Source organism: Strongylocentrotus purpuratus, unplaced genomic scaffold, assembly GCF_000002235.5.
Source record: "Strongylocentrotus purpuratus isolate Spur 01 unplaced genomic scaffold, Spur_5.0 spur5_contig_866, whole genome shotgun sequence".
NCBI classification, from domain to species: domain Eukaryota; kingdom Metazoa; phylum Echinodermata; class Echinoidea; order Camarodonta; family Strongylocentrotidae; genus Strongylocentrotus; species Strongylocentrotus purpuratus.
Window position 1 is genome coordinate 3,280,444 of NW_022145575.1, and position 20,073 is coordinate 3,300,516.

The 20,073-nt window shown below is 38.7% G+C and overlaps 1 protein-coding gene across 1 annotated transcript in view; it reads right to left on the bottom strand.

The window, feature by feature from the left end:
* Positions 1 to 14,682, bottom strand: part of LOC585246 (reversion-inducing cysteine-rich protein with Kazal motifs) — a gene marked incomplete at its 5' end in the record, with an annotated part of 54,838 nt that extends 40,156 nt beyond the window's left edge. The window contains 1 exon segment of the mRNA XM_030974707.1: positions 14,646 to 14,682. Coding sequence (XP_030830567.1) covers positions 14,646 to 14,682 — 37 coding nt within the window.
* Positions 14,683 to 20,073: the final 5,391 nt, after the last annotated feature.

The window sequence follows — 20,073 nt, forward strand, 5'->3', positions numbered from 1 at the left end:
GAAAGAAGAAAGAGAAAGAGAGAGAGACAGATCTGGAAGGATAAAATTGGGACAACTAGGTCACTCCCAATTAGTTGTAATATGAGATATGGCCATCTTTGCAGTCTGAATTTACTTATATTCTACATTTCATAATTTTCATCTTCATCTGTACGTATATCAGTCATGATTCGACATATTAATATATGCAATCATCATGCCCATTTTTCCATTTCTCCTCACTCTCTCTTTTCCTATGTATTAGCTTTTTAATGTATACTTCATCAATCCATTCATCATTGCTTCCGTCTTTTTTCTTCAGTCATCATGCATCAAGTTTCTGCCTGGCTCTATTTCCCTTTCTCTACTGTTTATAAAAACAACTACAAAAACCTTTCCACCATCAAAACTCTGATTTAACTTTTTGGAAAAGAGAATAATTATGCACTCCTTACACTATCTCAGAACAAGAAGTAACCAGCAACAAGACTCCCCTTTTAAACTGCAATTATGAGTGCCTGCAGAGGAAACCTAAATTCAATTCTTAAGTATGTTCTTATAATAATGCCACCCGAACAGGAGCTAGTCAGTCATAAATTTTAAACATTGCAAAATCCATTAAAAAAAACATCCCTAGTTCCCTTTCCCTTCCCAAACATCTCCATCGACAACAACCGACACAAACCTTCCTCTCAGCTACCATTCCCCACCTCCTCCGGTCTCCACCTTTTATCGCCGTCTCAAGTTTCACAATAACTGTTGCCACTTTCGGGATTTTCATCCTCGCGAATTAGTGTCAAAGTTGGATACCGCAGAGCCTTCCCCCACCTCCCCAGAAGGAACCCTTCCCGACCTCCCTCCATCGTCGTCGTCGAAAAAAATCGGAGGCCAAATTCAATTGGATTATAGCAGCGGTGGAAGCAAGGATTGGCTGGATGAAAGAGAGGAGAGTAGGAGCGATATCTGCTGCAGCGATTGGGGATGGGGACGGGGGAGAGGAGGAGTGATGACTACTATGCGAGCCGCCTCGCCGGCACACCCGGAGAGGAGTATGTCAGTCAACGCGCCTCCGAACCTGGCGGGGCTTTCTCGGTAGCTAATTTCATTGGTTGAAAGACGATGCATTTACCCCGCTAGCCTGCACCCCAGAAAACCAAGGATATCGAGATCCATGTCCCGGGCGCAGCCTTGTAAACACATTACGTGAATGAATTTATGCAGAAATTCAATTTTCTTGCCAGATCCTTTTTCAGCAAAGTGACATGAAACCTGTTTTACCAAACAGCTCATTCTATCGTTTAACGGAACTTTGAACCAGCAGTAATTGAATCATTCCTTCAGTGACAGCACGTCTAGAAATCATACACCATGCTCAGACATACTTAAATGTTCTGTCCGTTTAGGCACACCGTGTTCGCAGCAGTATATCAATTACAACATACCTGTTTTTACAGTAATGGGAATTTGAAACATGAATTCTTGAGTTGACACACACAAATATGAAATAGAAATACAAAAATGCGACAAAACTTTCACAAGACTGATGATAATTCATCTGTGCCGTCGACAACAAAGAAATCCATTCAATCTATCCATTATTATTTTCATAAATGAAAAAGTACTCTAGCAGCGTACATGGCCAACATCTATTGAACTTAATGGCAGAGGCTTGAACAAGGCTTGTACAACATAGCAACAAATGACATGGGCATCCGATATTCTTTATCCAGGGTGGTATTTCACTAGTAAAGAAGTACACAATTAATTACAGTATAAGCATAGTGGGTCTTTAAAGTTCATAGGTCAATCTTATCTTCAATTCCAGTAGCTGCATGGATACAGTGGGCCTTTAATTTCTCAGTGGGCCTTTAATGTCTCGATGGACCTTTAAGGTTCATGGGTAACTGGCAGTGACATTGATATTGTGTCTATCCCACAGACCTAAAGACCTTGACATCACTGAAATGATGATAGTCTTCTCTCCTTAGACATGGAGCAATTGTTAAATTGAAAATATATTAGGAAAGGGGGCTTATGAAGCCGACAGCCCCCTCCCCTGTCAAATCTGTCCACTGCCATATTTACCTACATGTAACCTGTACATCTTATAATAATTCTGTGTACAGGTATATAGCCTTCATCATTTATGTTGATAATACAGGCCTCAGCTATCTTGTACATGTACATGTACAATAATTACATAGATGGTTACTTGTAATAGTTTTTATTAAATAAATAAGATACCATGTAGCGCGCTGATATAGAGAATACATAGTTCAAGTCGACAGAGAAGAGAGGGAAACAATGAGAGACAGACAAAGAGGGATGATAAAAAGCAGAAGGAGAATAAAAAAGACAAGGGATCGAAGCAGATGGTAAATTGCAGGAGATGGGAAATCGGGAGAACGGAGGGATTAGCAAAATACCGCTGAGAGAGAGTGAAAGGGTGACAGACAGTCAGACAACCAGAAAGACAGACAGACAGGGATAGACAGGGATGGACAGAGGCAACAGAAATAGATAGAAGCACTGTTTGATAAAAAAAGGAAATTGGGAGAACAGAGGGATTAACAAAATACTGCTGAGGGAGAGAGGAGAGACAGACAGTCAGACAGACAGACAGACAGAAATGGACAAAGACAACAGAGATACAAGCACTGTTTGATAAAAAATTAAAAAAAATATGTTGTTGGAAACACATTGAAGGAAAAAATGGCATTCTACTAATAAAAAAAAAAACCCTTGGATAAAGCACAAAGAAGGGTTGGTACACGACTTGACATCAACAAACTGACAATCTAGAGCAGTCGGTTCGTCTCCATCAGCTGAACTTGGCCTGTCACCGCCAAGATGGGATGTATTTCATCAGTACCGTACGGGGGCCCACCAACCTTGACAAACTCCTCTTCTCCAGCTCCCAATCTCTCTTCTTCTTCTTCTTCTTCTTCTTCCAAGTTCAGAGAGGTTTAAGTGAATCAACTACGCCTCCACAAATCTGCATCAATTATTCTTATCTTTTAGTGTTACATAGCTCAAGATTTTAAAAGAGACGACGTGAATGATGAATACAACAATATGCAATGAAAAATGTCCAAATAAAGGCAAATAATGATTATAAATCCCATGCCTTGTTGCCAACTTAGAGAATTTAAAGTTGATTAAAATTGTTCTAATCCATGAACATTTTGGGGCAATGTTATTAAACATTACTGTTCGGTTTCATTTCATTTTGAAATTATTTCCTTTCTCCCCAGATGATGCATTAAAAGCAAAAATCATAAAGACTCCATTTCCATTGCGAGCATTATAAATTACCCAAACTGTTTGCATTCATTCAAATGTAAACACAGTAATAGGAACTTTATGTACATGAGTATTTACAGAGTTTTTACTACCTTTCAAATAACAAATTCACTGCAGCAGATGTATCATATCACTCCATAAAACATAAACACCATGCATTGGTTTAACTGGAGCAATTACACTAAATCACAAACGTATACGTAGAAGCTTTTACACTACAATTAAAAACCATAGATTTTTCTTATATTTCTGAGTTTCATAGGATTTTGCTAGGCAACTAGCAATAACAATGACTATAAAACATAATTTTAAAAAAGGTAAGTCTTTTAAAACTCCAGCTGAAACTCCAATGGTTTTTGTAGCGAAAATGCCCGCTTTCAAAACATAAGTGTTATATTTTTATTTTGCTCATATGACTCTCTTCAATTCCATGCAATCGCATGCAGAGCATCAACAAGTCACACATGCATTACAACTCTCCAAAAACCAGCATTAGCAAACATTATTATCCTGCATCAAAAATTTGTTGGCTTTTGATTGGTTGAGAGCTCATCACATGACAAAAAATATTTGAGCTATTTTTAGAAAGTACTATATGAGAGTACTATTTTTGTTTACTATTTGGGAGTTGAAAAAAAATGTGATTTTTTTTTGTTGAATTGAATCAATTTTTTTTTCAAATCTTAATTTAATGAACACAAAATATTTTAAATCTTTTTAGATAAAAATTGACATTTTTTTTTTTTCTAATTTTTTTTCTTCCAAAAATGTTTTTTTTTTTTTTTTTTTTTTTTAAATAAATTTTTGATGCAGGATATAAAACAAATATACCTTGCCTTCTATTCAAGGTACTGGTTAAACTATGGGCCTCGGTGACTCCAAAAGTACCATTTGCTTCGGGGCTGCGCCCCTCAGCAAATAGTACTATTGGAGTCACCTCTTGCACATAGTTTTAACCAGAACCTCTCAAGGCAGTGTATATTTGTATACTATTTTTGGTTGTTTGATGAATAAGTTTTTCAAGTTGTGCAAATGAGGGTTACAATAAAATTATGTTTTTTTTCAAAACAGTTTTTCTGCGGTGTAAATGAGCCTATGCTAAATGATTCACAGCGTCATAATACAGCCATTTACAAATTGTTTATGGTCAGATAATGGGGCATGTATAGTGCATACTACCCACACTTTTATGGGCAGGAATTTCCTCCAAGAATAAACAAACTGTGGCAAGAGACAGGCATGTCAACTTTTACTGGGTCGGGGGAATGAGCATTGGGTGGGCTGGGGTCGAGGGGAATGTAACATCCAAAGAATGTGTTCTGAGTATGAACATTTATATTGGTATTTGTAATACTTTTTCATGATAAAATTGTAGATTTATAGCAGTATATATAAGAAACACTTTTTTTAAGGGTTCATGTGTGCCAGAATGCAATGAGCTTCAGCATAAGAACTCCTTTTTATGTGTATATGGTCTGTACAGTCTTTAATACTCCTCTCCCCTTAGATGTACATCTCATACTCAAAGCTGCACATGCCCCTTCTCAAGAAAAAAGCCATAAATCTTCCATCTACTGTGTCCCTAAGGTCCTGTCCTGAGAAAATGGGGTCAATGGGTGACCTTCGCCGACCTTTGGTCCAAGGAATGGACGGTGGCCTTCAAAGTAGGATGTTTGGATGTTCTTGAATCTTGGATGCAGCCACCGAAATGAGCATTTTGTCTGCTCACCGCTAAAAGGACATTACAGCCAAATGACAGTTGGTGTCACATAACTGGGCTGGTAAAAGGTAAGGTTAAACCAATATTTGTACATTTACACTACAACCTCTATCGAGAGCCATAAGGGAGTTAGGTTGTATCATTTTGTAATAGATTTGATTTGATTTGATTTGATTTGATTTGATTTGATTTTGATTTATTGGTTTCTGCATCTTTTTTCTTTTTTTCATTATACATTTTCATGAACATAATATGGCTTGATACAATATTTCAAGTGTATATAATTTTATACAGATAATAAACGATATTAAACAAATATATTGAATTTAAACAAATACATTGAATGCATAATTAACATACATTAGATGCAGGAGGGCTACAGAAATAAGCAAAGTAGCTTGACGTGCCGGCAGCCCTCAACTTAGATACAACAATACAAATAAAAATAAAAAAGAGTGACTTGCAGAAAAGAAAAGGAAAGGGGAGAGGAGGAGGAGGAGGAGCGTTGGTAATAATACAATAAATCTCATACATCTGCCTTCAAAGCACAATGCTGGAATGTCCTATAGGGCATCACTGAAAACATTTTCCTCTAATCAGCATATGTATTTATCTCTTTCGCTTGCCTAATAAACAAGACAGGAGTTTTTAATGTGAATGTCCAATGACATGTGTTTGCCTATAGGGTGCCAAAGGATGTCAGGTAAATGCAAAGTAGAATTGCAATAATTTATAGTGGTATCTTAAATCTAAATCCTATGAGAAAAAGGAAATGACTGGCAATATTCCGTCCATTCGTTTCATGCCATTTTAAATTGGAAGAGGGAATCTTCTTAATGATACTGGATTTACCGATTCCTTTTCAAAGAACTGACAATCAGATGGAGACCAAATTAGACAAGGAGACGCTGATTTTCTTCTTCTTTTTATTTTGATTTCAACGATATATATATATATAACTATATATATATATATATATCTGATGAGGATCTTTATTTTCATCAATCACATCCTTTTCAATGAACTGACAATGAGATGAAGACCAAATCAGACTAGGAGACTAGGATATGCTGATTTTCTTCTTCTTTTAATTTTGATCTCAAGTCAACCGTATATCTGATTGGGTTCTTTATTTTTCATCAATCATTAAGCTGGACGGAAAGACGGAAACCTGACATCGGTTTGACGAGCTAGTTAGCATCACTTCATCTCAGCCACGGACAGAAAACCATCCGCATTCCTTGATAGAATTGATCTGAAAAGGAGGATTTACAAACACTTTCACAGATGCTTGGGTGAATCCACGAAAAGGTGGCAAAGAACAATGGCTGCCATGATTGTCCGATGAGGAAATGGAGGCAGACAAGCCCCAGCAATTTGTTCTTTTGTCCAAGGTTCGACAGGGGGGTGTCTTTAGAGGAATGCCAAGTCAGCTGGAAGATGACCCACAAGATGTCATTGATTTTCTTGAGATGTGTCACTCACTTTAAACTTTAAGCGCTTATACTCTAATATCATTTAATTTTACCTCATTTTTTAGGCAGTTTACTGCATCATCAAACGTTAGTTCAAGTGACTTTACAATTCTGCATTTTTTATTTCAGCTATCGAGTTCCCGCAGTCATAAAGAAGACAATAATGACAACTGATGAGAAAGATTTCCGCCTTGCATTTGAAAATATTTTATTTTATTTAACTTTTAAATCAACTCTTAGAAGAAAAAAAAAGAGAAGTTAAGGCACTGAAATCTTCTAATTTCTTGATCAATAATCAGAGTTGTCTGTCACTTTTTAGTTGATTTAACAAATTTGGATTGAAAAGGGGATCTGGGGATCAACAGGCAAGATCTATTCATTTCTTGACCAGTAATCAAGAGTTGTCTGTTGTTTTCCAGTTGATTTAACAAATTTGGATTGAAAAGGGGGGTCTGGGGATAAACAGGGGAGAGAAGAGGGGTGCAAGGAGAGGTACTCAATTCTTGATCAGTAATCAAGAGTCGTCTGTTGTTTTTCAGTTGATTTAACAAATTTGGATTGAAAAGGGGGTATGGGGATCAACAGGGGAGAGAAGAGGGGTGCAAGGAGAGCTACTCAATTCTTGATCAGTAATCAAGAGTCGTCTGTTGTTTTTCAGTTGATTTAACAAATTTGGATCGAAAAGGGGGGTCTGGGGATCAAGAGGGGAGAGAAGAGGGGTGCAAGGAGAGGAACCAAGCAAGCTTGGGCCGAGGGCTCTTATATGAGAGGATATCTTCTCTTTTTTTATAGAGATAAGTAAGGCAATGAAATGTACTCATTTCTTGATCAGTAATCAAGAGTTGTCTGTCGTTTTTTCAGTTGATTTAACAAATTTGGATTGAAAAGGGGGGTCTGGGGGATAAACCGGGGCGCGAAGAGGGGTGCAAGAAGAGGACCAAGCGAGCTTGGGCCAAGCTCCGAGGGCTTTGGTAGGAGAGGAGCTCTAATGGACAGCGAGTCGGCTTCCCCTTTCATGTGCAGAAGACCGGCCCATTGTCATGGAGTGTCGGGGCAAGAGATCGGCGGCCATTAGTAAACAATGCCTTCATTTGTAAGCTGTAAGCGGCCAGGAGTTTGTGGAGTTTGAATACAAACAAGAGGAAGAGAAAGGAGGGTATTTGGGTCAATTTGGCCTCTATTCACGGTTACACAGAAGGAAGGAGGAGCACTTGAGGACCTCCAATGAAAGAAGAAAAAAAAAGAGACCCTGGGATCTATCTAACTGGGGTTGTTTGAGTGTAAAGAATGCATGGGTCAATGAGGTAAGTCCACACAAGAGTGGATGGACATTTCTCTTTTTTTGTATTAAAGGAGGAGGGGGGGGGGGCTGTTCTGAAGAAAAAAAACTTGAAAAGAAAGCAAAACAAAATAGAGAAAAGGGTTATCACATTTTCAAGGTGCCTTTTATGGCGGCAATTTGAAAAAGGGCACATTTTTCCTTTTCATGTAGGCCTACCTCAGGTATACCACATTGGTTTTAAAAGGGGGAGAATGGGTTGGCTGTGTCCCTCCCGGATCTACCAATGAGTCCATAAACTCAACCTCTATGTGATATCATCACACCTAGTTTCTTCCATGCATTAAGTCAAATAGTATCAAAGCCATTTTATTTAGCTTTTGCCAATGAATATAGTTTAAAGTATTTCTTCATAGCCCATAAGGAGAAAAGTAGTAATTCTAAAAACTCTTTCAAACCAGGAATAGTTTTAGGTTTGGGCTAGTTAGAAACTTGCAAAGTTCAGTTTTGTCAGAGAGAGAGAGAGATAGATAGAAAGAGAGAGAGAGAGGAAATATAACCCATAATGAAACATTAGGATATCAAGAGCAAAATTTAGAATAGTAAATGATATGTGACATTTCATGAACCACGAAAGGAAGAAAGTTACAAGGACCCCCTTCTTCTTTTTGATCCTACATTTAACTTTGTCAAGATTTATTTTGATATTCTCATAAAATTCTTGGTATTAGTAATACTATTACTTCATGCGCTACATAAATTTGATGATTCTGTGACCGCAACAACCAATAACAAAATCCTATGTCACATAATTCTTGAAATCAATATGACATCTAACAGCAATCACTGCACAACAACCTCCAATGACATCTGTTGCACCAAGCCGTCTAATTTGTATTTCGGAAATGAAATGACATGAGTATATAATACCCATCTAACTGCAGATCAGTGTCTGAATAGGCTTCATTAGGATTGTATTCGGGCAGAAAAGAGAGGGATTTGGACCTAAAATACAATCAATTACAATGGGATGTGCTTCTAATCAACAGGGATTTATTCGCCTAAAGATTCAGATTTGTCCCTCGACCAACTGTTGATTTGAAATGAAATTCAGGTATGACTAAGTCTTGTTAACCCTTAGAGTGCTTCTGGGTCTACAGATGGTGGATATTGAAATTCCTTATACGCCATGAAAGAGGAAGGGACAGATGATGCGTTGTATGGCTTAATCACAATCAAGGGTTATAGTTAAACACTCGTTACGCGATACCATTTCTTTCGTGATCCTCGTAAATCTGTGATGATGGAGCGTAAATCTACGTGTCTGCCTTTTAATCCGGGTATGGGCTTGTCCAGCCGCCCCTGTCATTGATCGATTTATTGCATTGTAAAAACGATATGATGAACATGGTATTGTTCGCGGTAAAGAACGTTCTGTGCAACACATGTCATTGGCATTCTCCTCTTTCTGTGTGGATGAAACGATGCAGGGAAGATAAATTACGCAGACCGATTCACAACGTCAATCCACAATCCCTCATATTTTTCTCTCTTTTTTGTTGTTGTCACGTCAATTTGATCATGACAAATAGCCCTGGTAAACTTCATTACGATATGAATACCTCGCATAATGGGAGACTGGGGAGCGTAAAATAGGCTTAGCGCTTCAGTGCCTTCGATCCTGATTGCACTATTCATGCCACGAACCCGCTCCGTGAAGAGAAATATTGTTGAAAAATACTGGCAATTGTCATTGCCATTTCCGAGCCTGCATACTACCTCAATCATTCTGCCCTCCGCTTTACCATTAAGTTAATTTCAAGAAAAGATTTACGGGCTTAAAAACATAGTTCAACGACTGACTAAATCGGCTGAAATTAATCACTTTGCTCCCAATACTCTGACATGAATAGAACAAGTATATCAATCGTATAAGGGTGTTTTTTTTCCTTCAACAATAAATTTTCCCATCTCATCTTTTATGCCTGTACCAAACTCTCATCAATTGAAAAGAAAAAGAAACTATGATTACAATAAATCAGGGATGAGAGAGAGGGGAGATGATTACTTATTTTTCGGTGATAAATGGCTCCAATTTCTAGATCTGATTCATGGTTAAGTGTAGCAAATATTTCAATTAATGTTACATCAACGTCGATTATCATCAAGTGTAGTTACCTCTTATTTGACAAATTACTGACGAGTATTTTTCTTCAGGAACCTATAGCGTAGTCGCTTGGTATCTAACACTTAAAGTTTGTATCTGTGTTCTCAAAAATATTTGTATTCTATTGCAGATCTCTAGCTTGACAACCTATACAGCTCAAAGTGGATTATTGTATACATCTATTTATAAATTGAATGGTATTCTTCAACCAATTTAACCTGATTGGTGAAATATTAATCATGATTAATCATTTATCTCCTATTGTAGTTGATTTTTTCAAAATCAGTGAATTTAATTATCCACATCAAGCTTTACACTTAAATATAGTTGGAGTATTAGACAAAAATAAAATGAAATATGTGTAATTCTTGGCACTATGTTGTGAAATATTGGATATAATATTGGCACTCATAATGTTTTGAGAACAAAATCATGTACAGAAATGAGCTTTTTAATTCATACATTTTACTGATTTCTCCATAGCCCTATTAAAGTTTGAAGAACTGCCTGTTTTGTATTTTAATTATTCAGAGATATCCAATGAAATGGAATTCTTTATCTAGTCACTTGCCAGAAGTCTATGCCAACTACCGGTACTACAAATATGAAAGTTCATATATTCAGTCTTTAACAAACTAGGGAGAAAAAAAAACTTGAATTGGGGCTCTTGCAGCAAGCATCGATCATTGTCTGGCAACGATGTTTGCTCCGAAAAACAGGAAGGCAAAGTTTGAGCATCAGAGGACTTTAAAGACTTTAATTTTTAAAGACTTCAAAGTAAAACAGCAACAAATACAGGGAGGCAAGAAGAGGGCAAACTTGCTGCAAAGTCTACAGAGAAATCCAGTTTTATCAAAGCAAATTTGCATTTTCGGCTGAAAGAAATGAAAAATGATAGATGACTGATGTGCATGTCAATGAAAACAAAAAGAGCAAGAGCAGTGCGGTCTGTGTGTTTCCCTACAGGTACGTGATTTCTCAAAGTTCAAACATTGTCGGAGAGGCAAGCGACTAAAAAAAGTCCCTCTCTTTCCGTATATGTTGTTTGTCGGAGTATATACATACACACCGGGCCCCCTCATAATAACAACAGAGAAATTTGGTATGCTGCGACTCCCCGAAAAACAGTGTTACAATCACGGGGGCTGACAAAGAGTGCAAACTATTATTCCTTTTGTTGGATTTTTGAATTCGCTTACTGTTGACATTCCTAGACCATGACCCTTGAAGTTTCCCCCCTTCTGTTGGTTTCTTCTCCCTAGCCCTTACCTTGCTCCCCTCTACTTCTCTCTCCTCTCAAACTCTTTTTTTTCCCCTTCTTATTTCTCTTTATATACTTGATCTGTCTCTCTGTCTCTCTCTCTCTCTGTTTCTGTCCCTGTATCTGTCTATATATCTGCCTGTTTCTGCCTGTTTCTCCCTCTATTTCTCTCTCCTCTCAAACTTTTTTTTTTTTCTCCCTCTCTTGCTATTCCTTTGTCCCCTTCTTTTCATTATTTCTCTGTATTACAGAGTGTGCCTCTCTGTGTGTGCCTCTCTCTCTCTCTCTCTCTTTCTGTCCCTGTATCTGTCTGCCTGCTTCCCTCCTTCTGTCTGTCTCTGTCTCTTTCAGTCTCCCTCCTTTCCTCTCTCCTCCTTCCCCCATCCCTCCCTCTCCCTCCTTCTCCCTCCATCTCTCCCCTTCCTCCCCCATCCTCCCCTCTCTCCATCTCTCCCACAGTCTCCTCCTTCATACTCACTCCTGCCTTCTACTTTTTTTGCTCTCTGGCTGTCTGTCTGTCTGTCCCCCCTTTCCAACCATGTGTCTCATTCTAAAAGCCCACCTGTCCTTCTGTCTAAGGTAGCGTAACCGGATTAAGCGTCCCTATCAGATCTATCAAGTTCTATCTGCAGATCGATGTTCAATGTCACCATCCAAAGGAAGTGATTCAGAATTGAACCATGGACCTACTACATTGAACCCTGTACAGGCAGACTCAACAAGTGACCACTAGACCAACTGTATGTCTGTCTGTCTGTCTATGTTCATTCTTCATTTTCATCTTGAGGCGTGATGGCTCAGTGGTATAGAGCAGTGTCTTGTAACAGGGAGGTCCTAGGTTCAAAACCAATTCCATGCACTAGTACCCTTTGGTAAGGCATTAATCCTCATTACCAAGTCCCTTGGAGAGATCTTAAAGCCGTCGGTCCCCTGGTTGCTTACTTACAAGCACATGCTTTCTTAGCACTCAAGTAAAACAAAAAACAATTCAGTTTAGAGAGCCTCTGTATACAGAGTTGGATTCCTTTTTTTCCCACTGACTTACAGGTAGGATGCTGATGTCATGGCACCAAAAAAAGAACTTCACAAAATTACTTTTCCCAATTTGAAAGCATGAATATGGACCTGTTTATCATGTTCCTTGTTTAAAGGACATTTGTCTGTAATCATGTTTCTTAATTGTTGTTTTCTTAATTGCAAAGTACCATTAAGAACAACAAAAACTAACTGTCCACTATAGGGATAAATATAGTATGTATGTGAGTTGCAGGATCCACTAATGCCACTGACAAAAACATGATTTTGCTCTGTGATTATTATAGCGATGACATCATAACATCACAGGATCATCCACGTAAGCTAATGTCCCAATCAGTATTGATTTCAGGTGCACATACATTTGTGTTTTTGTATGTCCCTTTGGGAGGTATTATATAGCCTCACCAAACATTCAAACCTCACATTCTCTTGACAAAGTTAGTTTAAATATTGAACCAAGTCTACAAACAAGGAGAGTGACAATGACAATGACCCCTAAAAACTCAAAAGCAAACACGGATCGTCTTTTGTGCCGAAACGTACCCCCTTTCTGTCGGATCTTGATGTCTCTACCTGCCCTATATCTCTAACGTCTATTGAATCCTTGGCAGGTTATTGCCAGTGCAATGTTGGATCTAGCCTACCTACTTTTTCTTTTCTGCTTTTCTTTCTTATATGACCGAAGGAAATCTTCCTTCCTGAATAAATGTTTGTGTAACTCTTGAGATGGAAGGGGAGACAGACGGGACCTGCCTACCGTCTGTCACATTCTAATGTCAAGTGTGCCAGACTAATGTAGTTAAGGGGATGGGTGTCTTTGCTTTAGAGTCTAAACAAAATCCTAGATTTAGCTCATGCTGCAATCACATTTACAAACCTTTAGGTCAGTCAGGATCCAATGACCTTTTACAAGCCGATCGCCTGTCTGATTATCAAGATAATTATGGTTGGAATTAGAAATTTCAAAACCGTTTGCCAAACAGTTTTGAACAGTGTTTTACTTTTTTGAAGCACTTCATGATCATTTTGAAGCGCAATTTTGTTTTGGGCTTCAATATTACACCATATCACAGACACTGATAACATGTAGGGCCATGCATCTCAGATTTGTAAAACTGGAAACATTGTTAAACAATGCCTTTAAGTCTCTGCTTTTCTCATCTATTTTTTTTTGGGGGGGGGGGGGGGTAGGTACAGGGTGAAGAAAGATTCATAAGATGAGATGATAAAAAGTTAAGAAATGCAACAGAGGGGATTGTGAGTAAAGAAAGAGAAATATGATGAGAGGGGTTTTACCCATTGGATAGCCCCTTGTAGAGTTTTAAAAAAATGTGTAATTCTGAATAGTGTGAAGTGTGAACTAGCCTCATGTTAACAACCTTAGGAAGTTTATGTAGCCTTGTGGGATCTTCAAATCTGACATTTACACCAGTCATTAAAATCACCTTTCCTGTCACTCAAACTCACACCTACTGACCTAGAGAAAGTGTATTTATCTCTCTCTTTCTCTCTCTCCTCTCTCTCCTCTCTTCTTTCTCCTCTTTTCTTCTTGTCTTTTCTGTTCTTTTTTTTTTTTACTTCATTATAGGTAAATCAAGGCCTGATCATAACAAAAAAAACAATCAAAAGTTTTTCCCAACTGTTTAATTCTAGAAATGCATGGTATTTGGGTGATTTATTAGTACCTAAAGCTAGACTTAATGTTATTGGATAATTACTGATTATCAATTTATCCCGAGATCAAGCTTGGAGATTATTCTATGGCCTCATGTTTTGCCCAGATCTAGCTGAAGATCACATATGTTGTGAGCCAGAAGGGCAATAATTTGTTTCATTTTACATAGAGTTAAAGCCCTTCTTGCCTTTAAAGAAGATGATATGAACCTTCATCACTCCCATGCATGTTGTATTTGTATATTTGGACTTGACAGGACTCAGAGGCTCACAAGACGATCCCCAAATCCCGGGGATTCGCGACATATTTCACCAACTTTACCTATCTACCTTACTAAACATGTATTTCCTCAAAAACGTCACAAAATTCTTGACGTCCCAATTTCTTCCTCCACCTCAGCAGTCTCAGAATGACGGGGGAGGATTGAGATTTGTGTTTCAACAATAAACACACATTGGAAAAAAAAACCACATGGATTTGTAAATCAAGTAAATATTGGAAAGCCTTGCCTGAACTTGGGGTGGTCAAATCCAATCGAGGCTCTGGGAAAATAAACTTGGCTCCATTTTCGGGGCAGGCTAATAGCCGAATGCTACTAGCTAGTGCCAACTTGAATGCCTGTCATCACTTAGAATTGGGGGTGGGGGGGGGGCAGCTAAAGAACTTGCAAAGGAGAATGGACTCGGAGGAGAGGGGAGGGGGGAGGGTAATAATCTAAAAATGTAACACGAAATATTTTGGTACTTACCAGAGGCTGAATTATTGAGACATCTCCAGAAGGAATTCTGAAATGACAAAAGAAAAAGAAAAAGAGTTTTCATTTCATTTCATTTATTCAACCAGTATAAAAACAATTTGTAAGTTATCATTATCTCATATACCCTGAGTGTTATCATTATTATTTTTGTTAATGATTTTCAATCTTGTATTTCAATTCTATGTTACATTTTTAATTATAAATAATAACATTGTGATGTCATAGTAAAATGCCTAGAAATTTAAAAATACATGAAATAATCAACAAAGAGATATCAGGAAGAATAAAGATAATTCACACAAAACAACTATGCCTCATCTTTCATTACAATCAAATAATACGGTAACTTGAGATATCAAAGATATAAAAGGCCAAATGTGTCATCTATTTGGGGGGGGGGGGGGGTAGTGTACATAGTATACAAAACAGGTAGAATATGATTCATACAGCCAAAGGAAATCTTATCTTTCTAATTCCCTATCATATGCACAGTGAATGCCTTTTGGACAGAGACATCTCCCACCCCCCCCCCCCCCGCCACCCCCCCCCCCCCCCCGCGCCCCCCCCCCCCCCCTCTCTCTCTCTCGCTCCTTCACCAGGAAAATCAAGTCAACCACGAATCCATGATTGGGGAAGATTATATCCAATAACCCAATCAGAAACATACCTCGATCAATTATCAACACATCCCATCCCAAATTTCCCTTTCATTTCCACCGAAGCCCCACTCCTTTCCACTGTTTTTCACCGGCATGTTTGCGTGAGTGAGTCGCCACACCAGGCCACGCATTATTGATGGATTGATTCAAGATCAATAGGGAACACGCCAGGGATGCGGGCCTGCATCGCTTGGATGCCGCGAGAAAGGTGTTGCCGGGTGTTAACGGGAGGACCAGCCGCAGAGCCCGGGATCGCGAGACAAAGGTGTTCGGGGAGACGCTTAGATTACGCCATCAAAAGGATTCCGGGCTCACGCTGGTGCGGAGGGAAGGAGAAGTGTCGAGGCAATTTAAACAAGTGTGTTAAGCCAATTATACTGCCTCCATCTTGGAATAGAAAGAGGAGGAGGAGGAGGAGGAGGGGTGGAGATTTGATTTGGGATGCGCGCCGCACTCACTCTGCCGCCCTCACGCTCGAGAGATCATTGTCTGAGAAAGCGCAAGGAAGAGAGAGCATCCACCTCGAAGGTGGGGAGGATAAATCAGCCTGAAACGATGCCGCCTCACGCCACGGGGCAGCGCTAATTTCCCCAAGCTCAGACGGGTTGCTACGGCGATCAGGCTAATTGGATTGGGAGACGATCATTCAAACCGCCAGCCTGGAATTAGACAAACTATCTGCCTACCATCAACAACAATTGGCACGAAATGCGAAAAACATCAATCTATTTCATTGCTCCACTCGACTTCCCCTCGCGTGATAAATGGGCTTTCCAAACCGAGCACAATAGGCTCCTAATGGGAACATGTTCATGGACACCAATGCACGTGTATTCAATATAGGTCAAACCAAGAGCGAAAAGATTTTACACATCTTTCTGCTTCTGATAATCTTTGTCGTCTGCTGGGCATTCTTCAAAGAGTCCCTAGATATCATACTGTGCTGGCTCTCACCCTCAACCACCCATCCATTATATCTAATTCATAGAGAAATTAAATCAAATTATTCCTGACTATCAACACCAATAGGATTTACTTCACAAAGGACTCAAGTATCTGGGAAAGCAAGTGGAATATATATCTGCCATACTTGTATTAGCACACCCAATATAAACAATCTGTTACAAAGAAAAAGTGAAACATTACAAAAAGAGGTCAACACCAGAAATGGACACTTCATAGCTACAATTTCATTAGAAGTACCCCTACATCTCTAGTACATAAACCTTTTTTCACTTGTTCCCCCCCCCCCCCAGCCTTATAAAATTGGATTTAATTAAAAACTTTAATCTTTTGAAAATGAGGTCAACACACGATGGACACTTCATATCTACAATTTCACTAGAACTATGCCTACTTCTCTAGTAGGTATGTACCTATTTCCTCCCCCCCCCCTGGCCTTTTAAAATGTAATTTAATTCAAAAATTGTCCTTGAATTTTGTAATACATAACACTTATACCAATACCTTTCTATAGAGCACTGGCAAAACTATTTCAATATTTGTGATTAACACTCATTCACAGCATTTTTACACCTTTCGATCATAACTTTTTTCACTGTGTTCTGTTTTTTTTTCATATGAAAAAGGGCATCTTCAGATAGTAAGCTCTCTTTATCAAAGTGCTTTGTATAAACCTTTCACCTTACGATATCTTCTATCTTTTTTTTGTATTGAATTTCATTAACCCTTAAAGGAGGCTTTCTAGTCACAGTCATAATCGAATCAATCTTAAACTTACTTATCCCTGATTGTATTTTCTTTACTCACTTCAGCCCACCTTTCCCCTCCCAGTCCCACCCAAATAAATAAAATATGTCACTCGCTCGAAGCAAAAAGTCAATCAAATTATACCTCAAGCAGATAACCCGCCCTCATCTTTCCTATTAAACAAAGCCATCATCCCCTTAGGAGGCAGAAAGACATTAAACTCATCTCCTTAAACACAGAGTTAACAACCTTCTGGCTCTTAAGCACCATAACTACAAGAGCAGGTCTCGATATCATTTCAATAAAATATAATCACTTTTCAGTGAATTCAATTATTCATTAGCAAAGCAATTTACAGACAACGCTCGACTGGACTGGACCAGCATTCACCTTTCCCGTCCCCCCACGAGAAATCAAATTTGTATATTTTCGAGTGCCATCGCTTTGGCTAATATTGGTGCGCGGCCTTTGTTTGTAAATTATTCACAACTTAATAAAGCAATTACTTCACCTTTTCATATGTCTCCTGGCATGAAAAGAGTAAACACAGAGTTCAAATAGAAAAAAGGATGACGATATATATCAGGGGCGTTTACACTGCAAGCACAAACATCGTGTTTTTTTCTTCACATTCCAAAGTTGTTCTGAATTCGCTAGGCAACTATCCGTAACACAACAAAAAAACCAACGTCTGGAGTGTGTCATTTTTGTAAAGGCAAATTAAAAAATACAGTAAGAATGTGCCACATTAGTCCTACAAATTTTCTTTGTCTTTTCTGAAACATTTCCTTGGTCATTCCTAATTGGTTTTGTTTCATTAAAAAAAAAATCATTGTTACTTTCATGAAAGGGGACTTTCTAAATTGTCAGAAGGAAACGGTAGGCCTACATTCAATTTCACAGCGGTTTCCAGGAACATAACATCTGGACAGAGCTTTATCTTCTAATATCTAGCATCTCATATATGTCTTTGATTCATGGACAAAATTTCATGTCAATCAGAATACATAATACAACCATAGCGCAGCCTTTAAAGTGGATCATAATCATTAGTTGGTGAAGATTTATGAAAGGTTGTCAGCAATCATGATGAGGTGGGGCAGGGCAGTCAGAGCAGGCAGAGCGGGCTAGTAAGTAGAGCATGACCAGATGATAAATGTGATGAGAGAGAGAGAGAGAGAGGAGAGGCATGTAGCTGGATAGAGGGAGATGGACATACAGAAAGAGAAGCAGGAGAAGCAGAAGAAGAAGAAAGAGCTAGAGAAAAGAGAGAGAGGAGAGGCACGAGATAGAAGAGAGAAGAGAGAGCGAGAGAGAGAGAGAGAGAAGAGAGAGAGAGAGAGAGAATGAATGAAAGTAGAGCATGACCAGATGATAAATGAGGGAGAGGAGGAGAGTGTGGTAGTGAAGGCTGGATAGAGAGAGAGAGAGAGAGAGAGATGGGACATACAGATGAAGCAGGAGAAGAAGAAGAAGAAGAAAGATAGAAAGAGAGAGAGAGTGAGAGAGAGCATGAGAAAGAAAGTAGAGCATGACTCTATGATAAATGTGATGAGAGAAGAGAAAGTAATGTACAAAGGGAAAGTGTAGGCTGGATAGAGAGAGAGAGAGAGAGAGAGAGAGAGAGAGAGAGAGAGAGAGAGAGAGAGAGATGGGACATACAGAAGGAGAACACAAATGATAAAGAAGAAAAAGAAGACGAAAAAGATGAGACAGAGAGAGAGAGTGAGAGAGAAAGAAAGTAGAGGCGTGACCAGATGATAAATATGATGAGGGAGGAGGAGAGTAATGTACAAAGAAAAAGTGTAGGCTGGATAGAGAGAAATAAATAAATAAGAGAGAGAGAGAGAAAGAGAGAGAGAGAGAGAGAGAGAAAGAGAGAGAGTGTGTAGAACATGACTGGATGAGATGATAAATGTGATGTGAGGGAGGCAAAAAAAATATATCTCTGGGACCCATTCAAAACCATGTGCCCTCTTCAATTTCATAATGAGTATTTTTTTTTTTTTTTTTTTAAGCAAGGAGAGAGAAAGAAAGAGGACACAGACAAAATAAAAATGGGAGACAGGGAATAAAGAAAATACAGGGAGAACATGAAAATGTGCAAATGATAGCGAACAAATGTATCCATGAGGGACTCTTATACAAACATGGAGAGGGGAGGAGCGGGGTTGGTTGGGGGTGGTAACCGAACAGGAGGTTTGGACAAAGATGTTCTCTAGATCTAGAGTGAAGAGAGAAAAAGAGTTGACAGCAAAACTATAAATGAGGCAGAATGGGCCCAGAAACAGATGTAGATATGGAGATGATAGATAATCTCATGCATGTATTGACTCAGTAAGCGACTGCAACCTGATTTCTTCAAAAAACAAGAGTGTTTGACAATAAATCTGTTTGTAGGAGTCAAATAGGATGCAAATTTCAGTATCCATTTATGGTGATAAGAGAAAAGACTTTTCGTTCAAACAGAGCGGCAAAGACTGATCGGAGTCAATACAAGAATTGAAATAAATGAAAGAGCATACAAATGTAAATCCAAGTAAAATTGATTCCTTGTTTTTTGCAGCCTTTACACTCCCTTTTTTTCAAGCCCACCTTCTTTTTCTTTCCTATGTTTTGTGAAGTGGGAGGGGGGGGGGTGATATATAATATTTTAGGAGAAATGAAAAATTCATGGATCTGACAAACCCTCAACAAAAAAATTAACAACATTTATTCAGAGTGCTATTTCTACTTTCTATGAACCTATGAACAGCATGGACAGGTGAAATATTATCCAATAAAATTGTGTTGAAATATATAGGCCTTTAGGATTTTAAATGTGAGGGGGGGGGGGGTTACAGAATTCAAAACACAACAACATAATTGGAGCCCGACCCCCCCCCCCCCCCCTTCTCATTTTGTGTATACCCAGACAAGGTTTAATTTTCCTGGGTCTCTAGACATTACAGGGGGGTACTAATAGTGTACCCCATAGCCTCCAGTGTGATGGGGGAGGCTGTGTAAGTGGATGGGGGATAAATACCCACTACATGTACACATAAATCAAA